General features: G+C 49.5%; 1 protein-coding gene across 1 annotated transcript in view; it reads left to right on the top strand.

The window, feature by feature from the left end:
- Window positions 1–4,354, top strand: part of LOC311328689 (guanine nucleotide exchange factor DBS-like) — a gene marked incomplete at its 5' end in the record, with an annotated part of 16,218 nt that extends 11,864 nt beyond the window's left edge. Inside the window, 5 exon segments of the mRNA XM_084462625.1 lie at window positions 83–148; window positions 1,158–1,267; window positions 1,346–1,458; window positions 1,869–1,972; window positions 2,176–4,354. Of these exon segments, the coding sequence (XP_084318751.1) occupies window positions 83–148; window positions 1,158–1,267; window positions 1,346–1,458; window positions 1,869–1,972; window positions 2,176–2,261 (479 nt within the window).
- Window positions 4,355–7,500: the final 3,146 nt, after the last annotated feature.

Genomic DNA, 7,500 nt, shown 5'->3' with positions numbered 1-7,500 from the left:
ACTACTTCCTTCCTCCTCCCTCCCTCCCTCCCTCCCTCCCTCCCTCCCTCCCTCCCTCCCTCCCTCCCTCCCTCCGAGCCAGGTCATGTGTCTCTGAGCAGGGTCAGGTGGATGAGCACGTCTAGTCTGCTCCAGCCCAGGAGGACAGGTACAGTGACCCTTGACCCCACGACCAGCGCCTGAACACCGGGAGCTGCCCCCACCACCGCGCCCACCGAGGCTCAGACACTTCCTGTTAATATACACGTCTATAAAACGACCAACCAGAAAAGGTTCACCAAGGAAGTAGGTGAAAAAAGCAGGAAGTAGGGATTAGGAACTAGGAACTAGGAACTGGGAACTAGGAACTAGGAACTGGGAACTGGGAACTAGGGACTAGGAACTAGGGACTAGGAACTAGGGACTAGGGACTGTCTGAGCGTGCGGCGTGACGCTGACCAATAGGAGCGGACCCCTGGTTGTGGCAGCTCCCGCGGGTGTGACGGCCCTGGTCTCCGACCGCGTGCCGAGCTCTCCTCTCTGCGCCGCCCTGGGGACAGGCTCCGCCTCCTCGCCGCGGCGTAGCGCGCTGTTCTCAGTTGGGCGGGTGTCACGTTTCTTCTCCTCCCTCATCACTCTATCCCTCCATCCCTCCATCCCTCCTTGTGTGTCTCACCCCCTCTGTTCCTGGCGTCTTGTGGTGGTGCCGTGGTCTGACAGACGGAGCCTGGCACGCCAACTCAACAAACGCCTGTTCACTTTCAATTGAAACCCTCTTAAGGATCAAACGATTGGGGTTGGAGCTCGAGGTGCTTTGGTGCTTTGATCCAAATTCAACATCTCAGATCACGTTGGTGCCAGACTCTCTCTGTCAGTGGCTTCAGAACGGTTTGACAGCTGTCCAAATATTCACTTGTCTCTTTCTCCGTCTCTTTCTCTCCCTCTCTCTCCTCTCTGTCTCCCTCTCCCTCTCCCTCTCTCTCCTTCTCTCTCTCTCTCTCTATCTCTTGCCCTATCCCTTTCTCTCCTTTCTCTCCTCTCTCTCTCTCTCCTTCTCTCTCTGTCTCTCTCTCTCTCCTTCTCTCTCTGTCTCTCTCTCTCTCCGTCTCCCTCTCTTGTCTCTCTCTCTCTCCGTCTCTCTCTCTCTCTCTCTCTCTCTCTGTCTCTCCCCCCCCCAGGCTGGAACAAGGGCTCTCTCTCCGTGGACGCGTCCGAGGAGCCTGATGGCTACTCCAGCGCCGAGGACCCCATGAACTCTGACCCCGAGGACGAGGGCGGGAGGAAGCTGGTGAGTCTACGTCCGGCAGGTCTCTCGTGCTGTCCGAGCATGCGCGTGACCTCTGACCTCTTGACCCCCTGCCCCCAGACCCCTGGCCGGTACACGGTGGTGGCGGACTGTGAGAAGGGCGTCGGCCAGGAGCTGACGGTCAGGAGCGGTGACGTGGTGCAGCTGGTCAGGGAGGGGGAGGACGACCAATGGTAAACCTCTCTGTCTCTCTCGCCATCAACCAACCAATCAGCAAGCTGTCCATGAATGTAACTTGACGAATCGTAATCCATACCTGTAATACTGCACAACTGTGTACTGTTCTTATACGTGCTCTGCCTAGTGACACAGTCACAGTCATCCATGATTGGATGGAATAAGTAGATGAGATTACAAGAATTCCAATGTACCTGTACTGGTTATATATGGTGAATAAACTTTCTGTTCTGCTCTGCTCTGCTCTGCTCTGCTCTGCTCTGCTCTCCTCTCCTCTCCTCTCCTCTCCTCTCCTCTCCTCTCCTCTCCTCTCCTCTCCTCTCCTCTCCTCTCCTCTCCTCTCCTCTCCTCTCCTCTCCTCTCCTCTCCTCTCCTCTCCTCTCCTCTCCTCTCCTCTACCCACCAGGTTTGTGAGGAACCTGAGCAGTAGTAGAGAAGGCTGGATGTCGTCGGCCAACCTGCTCACCCTCCTCTCACAGAGCAAGTCTGCCCTGTCCCTCAGCACCTCAGGTACTGGGTGTACCTGTGTGTGTGTGTGTGTGTGTTACTTCTCTCTCTGGCTTCTCTCTCTCTCGCTCTCCCTCTCTCCCTTCCTCTCTCTCCCTCCCCCTCCCTCTCTCTCTCTCTTTATGATTGTCTCAGTATTTCCATGTGCAGATCCTCTGCTGAAGGTCCTGTGTTGTTTGTGTGTGGCGTCTGTGTCTCTCCACCAGAGGGCAGTGTATCGGGTCACCTCAGCACCTCCTCCAGCTGCAGCGAGACAGGAACCTACACCAGCTTCTCTGACATCAAGCCCTGAGGCGCTCTGCTACGCAGCAACAGCGCCACCTAGTGGTCGGCTGTCTGAATGACACCTGCACTTTCCCCCACTGACACACATGCTCACAGAGACGTGGACAGGGAGGCAGCTTGGGAGGGGGCACACCAACCTGGACCTGTGTGGGAAGGGGTGACGATGACTCATAACTGCCCCCCCCTCAGGGAACGCGGGGCGTGTCTGTCTGCATCTCCTTTGCCTGAGTTTTGGGCAGGCCCTGATTGGAGGAGGCAAGAGTGAAAAAGGCAGGTACGGTCGAGGCGGGTGACGTAACTGTCGCTAGGACCCAGGAGGCATCTCCCCTCAGGCCCCTCCCCCAGGCGGACACGCCTGCGCTGTCTCCTGTCTCACCTGTCTTGCGTCACCAGCGCCACTCGGAAACAGAGCCTGGCTTTGTTTGCTAGGCCCAGAACGCTACCTCCGCTAATGCTAACAAGGTGCTAGGAGCCGTTCTGCACCGACACACACACACACACACACACACACACACACACACACACCTCAGTCTCTCCCGTGGAGGAGGCAGACTGGCTCGGCTGTAATGTTTTCACTGTCAGTCTCTGTCTCCCTCACCTTCCACAGATGGTGTTCAAAATAATTTCCGTGGTTCGTGTGTTTGTTACCCCAAGGTCACTGTAAACATCAAATGTTGACTGAATGCTGAGGTAAGTGTTTTGCCAGTAGGCAAGATGGTGATGTGTAATCCAAATGATACAGTCAAAGAACAAGCTGTTAATTAACACCTTATGAATCTAAATGAACAGTGACCACTATCAAAACACACACTACCAATTTGGCTGGTTTTTGTTGTTGTTGTTTTTTAACCGAAAATTCCAAGACAGTGAACATTCTAGAACTCCAACCAGAGTGCTATTGTTGTTGTTGTGGAGGTTTTTCCTGAATTTCTGCTCTTCTGAAGTGCATGTTAGTTTATTATTAAGCTGGTCCGGAACATTTCTAGTCGTCCTCTCCACCTGTGTATATGGCACAAGACCCGAAACCCTCCCAGCATCCACCCAGCTCAGAGGGAATTGTGGGTAAAAAAAAACAAACACCTGATGTTTACTGTCAGGAATGCAACGTTGCAGAACGAGAGAGAAAAACGTGTTTTATAGAGCTGAAAATGCTTCTCCACTACGGTGACTAGTGAGTTTGGCTTTTCTCCGTCACATGACGTCTTATTCTGGCGTTGTTGTCCTCAACGAAACACTCTTGATCAGCTGGAGGTTCCCTTTCTCACATGTATCTTTCATTGCAAATGTCAACAAAAAACCCAGGAGGAGGAGCTTCAGTCAGCTGGGCTCAGGGCGGGGTCAGATGTACCACACACACCTCGCAGGGTCAGACGCACCACACACACCTCGCTGGGTCAGACGCACCACACACACCTCTCTGGTTCAAACGCGCCACACACACCTCTCTGGGTCAGACATACCACACACACCTCGCTGGTTCAGACGCACCACACACACCTCGCTGGGTCAGACACACCACACACACCTCGCTGGGTCAGACGCACCACACACACTTCCTCTGGAGGTTTAGATTCCAGTAGACAACAACGGGGTCCCGGTGTTGAAATAACTGTGAAAACGTACCGGAGAGTGTTAACCTTTGATGGCATTATCTAATATGTATATAGGTTTAACTTATTTTATCTTATAAATGACTTTTGTACAGATATTACCCTATACCTCATATTTTTCTTTGGATATATGTATATTGTGTATGCAGACTAATGTTTTGGTGGATCACTGTCCTATTGTGCATCCCGGCGTGGCAGGGCTCCAGGTCTGTCTCAAAGTCCCTGGCGAAAGGTTCGGAAGGCAGACGGCATCAGATGCTACTCACAGTGAGACTTGACCTTGTCCTAAGTCATCTCATGACACTTAATAAAGGTTTTAAACAGTTTTTATAATTATGAAAACGCTGTTGTATTATTAAATGTCTTTTTTGATATGCACCTGGTGAAGACGTTGGACGGTGTCACAGTGCAGCAAGGCTTTTATTTTCCTAACATGCAGATCTTATGATTAAAGATATTCATACATATCTGTGTACTGTATATGTGTAAATATTTAATTGCTATTTCTGAGGCGCAGGCCTTCTGGGAACTTTAATAAAGACTGAGACGTGTTTCTGTGTATTTTATTTATTTTACAATAGGCTGTTCTAAAAGTATTTGTCTTGAAGTCAACAGCTATATGTTTGTGTAATATAGGTGTGTATTTTACATCTGAAAGTATAATTAACTAGTTCTGATACCTGTTAACCCTTTCGATACGACCACGTCACCAGCAACATTTTAAAAATATCTAACAAATATTTAATAATGTTAAAAAAATATCTAACAAATCAAAAAAAATCCTCACTCCAACACTTGCTGAAAGCTGAGAAACTGCGCTTTCTAGTATTATAGGGAAAATCCAATTAATATTTGAAATGTTGTCACTATTTTCAGGGTTAAAAAAGTTAAAGCACTATGGACACCAACTAATACATCTATCACTCCAGCTCAGCCCGTCCAATCAGCTTCTCAGCTAGTCTTGATGGTCCCGTCGGAGCAATCAGGAATTGGCCTTTTAGTCCATTATATGGTCATCTAACCCCGGAGCATAGCGGACATCTTGGGCAATAATCTAGTCCTTGTCGCGGTCTGTTCAGGACCCCTGCGGAGATCCGTGTCAAATATGAACGCTGTCAGACCGACGGTGTCCGAGGAAGGTCAGGACAGAGGGACGGACAGGCGGACAGACGGAGAGTATCATTTAAATGTGTTAAATCCCCACCATCGAGACAGAAAACACATCCCCAGGCTTTTAACAGATGCATCCAAATGTAACACAATTTTAACACGTTCGTGGGCATCTCTTTCAGGGACATATTAATTAAATAAAAATAAAATAATGAATTTTCATGCCACAATTTGGTTGCCTAAAAAAAATGGGCTCCGGTCTTTTTGCGTTAACCTACAAATAAAATCCTAACTCAAAGTCCCTCCAAGAAGGACGACCCTATTGGCGTAACTGTCGGCGCATCCGTCTCACAAGTGGGTTCGAATCCCGCCCTGAGCCCTCAACACGGGTCGAACCGTTGAACACAACGCAGACGAGAGTACAACGGTTACAACTGAGGATAAAACAAACTCCTCTATTCCGAAAAGATTCCGCACATACACACATTCCTCTGACGTTGTGTACATACACACATTCCTCTGACGTTGTGTACATACACACATTCCTCTGACGTCATGCACATACACACATTCCTCTGACGTCATGCACATACACACATACCTCTGACGTTGTGCACATACACACATTCCTCTGACGTCATGCACATACACACATTCCTCTGACGTTGTGCACATACACACATTCCTCTGACGTGGTGCACATACACACATTCCTCTGACGTTGTGTACATACACACATTCCTCTGACGTGGTGCACATACACACATTCCTCTGACGTGGTGCACATACACACATTCCTCTGACGTTGTGCGCAGTTACGCACGGCGCAGGCGTGCCCAGAACAGAGCTGCTGGGTTACATTGTGGATCGGGACGCATTGAAGACACAGCCTCTCCGAGAGCAAAGACACCACAACATCCCAGCGCTGTGAGTATCCGTCATTATTGTCCATCCTAGTCGCTAGGCCATTTTACGCACGATCAGGCCTAATATAATATAGATAATATAATATCCAGATCTCCCTTGACATTGTTAAAAACTTAAATCGTTTGATAGATTCGCACTAATAAAGTGTAGTCATTATCTGGCTTTTAACTGTCCTGTTTATTATTATAGCCTGACACGGTGCTGATTTATGGTGTGTGAGCTGATCTGTCATATTAAGTTGGGCTCCCTGGATCTATCGCCCAGTCCTCGTATTGTCATGATTATTTCTGGTCCCTCTCAATTCTGTCATGTTGACATTACAACACGCCTTCGTCCCGGAATCAATGCTCTTCTCTGAACGGTCCTGATCATCTACACACACACACACACACACACACACACAACCAGAGGGGTGTGTAGCAGTGCGCGTGCGTGCGTGCGTGTGCGTGTGTGTGTGTGTGTGTGTGTGTGCATCGATTGTGTGAAGTGTCTTTGTGTTGTTGTTTGTTGTGGTTTTGCTGTAGCGATGCCTGGATGCATCATCCGTCCATCCTATAGGCCCGAACCCGAGACACGCTGCTCCTCTGACCGACAGACCCTGTCTGACCAGCTGTCTTCTCCTTCCAGAGCTGAGCAACATCCACAAACCCACCATTAGTCTCTTAAATGAGACGTTTCCAGACCTCGGCTCATTACTGCTGCTGTCAATTGAATAAACCATCATTCAAGATCGAATTAATCTCGCTGGTTAAGTCATTTCACTGTGATGGGCGACATATTTGGGCTATTCTGGTCACAGTGACAGCATGCGATGAGTTGAGATGTGTGCGGAAGTGTTGTATAAATAAACATTGAAGCCCACAAGTGCCAGTTAGTGGCTGTTCTCACTGAAGAACTCGCTGTGTGGATGTCCAACCCTCGGGATGCGCCCGCGTGTTCCTCTACTGAGCCCTGGGTTCCGTGTTCCGTATGCAGTGTTCCGTGTACAGCGTTCTGTGTTCTGTGTACAGCGTTCTGTGTTCCGTATACAGCGTTCTGTGTTCCGTATACAGCGTTCTGTGTTCTATATACAGCGTTCTGTGTTCCGTGTACAGCGTTCTGTGTTCCGTATACAGCGTTCTGTGTTCCGTGTACAGCGTTCTGTGTTCTATATACAGCGTTCTGTGTTCCGTATACAGCGTTCTGTGTTCTATATACAGCGTTCTGTGTTCCGTGTACAGCGTTCTGTGTTCCGTGTACAGCGTTCTGTGTTCCGTATACAGCGTTCTGTGTTCCGTGTACAGCGTTCTGTGTTCCGTGTACAGCGTTCTGTGTTCTATACAGCGTTCTGTGTTCCGTATGCAGTGTTCCGTGTACAGCGTTCTGTGTTCCATATAAAGCGTTCTGTGTTCCATGTTGTCTCTAGGCCTGTGTGGTCGGTGATGATGAAGCTGAGTTTGTTGGGCTCAAGTTGCCTCGGGGTCCTGTCCAACATATAGCTGCTCTGATGGTCATAGAATGATGTCAGTCACTGTGAAGGACCTTCTCTCTCTCTCTCTCTCTCTCTCCCTCTCTCTCCCTCTCTCCCTCTCTCTCCCTCTCTCTCCCTCTCTCTCCCTC

The sequence above is a fragment of the Borostomias antarcticus genome (genome assembly GCF_949987555.1).
Source record: "Borostomias antarcticus genome assembly, contig: scaffold_633, whole genome shotgun sequence".
In the NCBI taxonomy this organism is placed as follows: Eukaryota; Metazoa; Chordata; class Actinopteri; order Stomiiformes; family Stomiidae; genus Borostomias; species Borostomias antarcticus.
The sequence above is the reverse complement of the archived record's forward strand: the minus strand, read 5'-3'. Positions and strand labels throughout refer to the sequence as shown.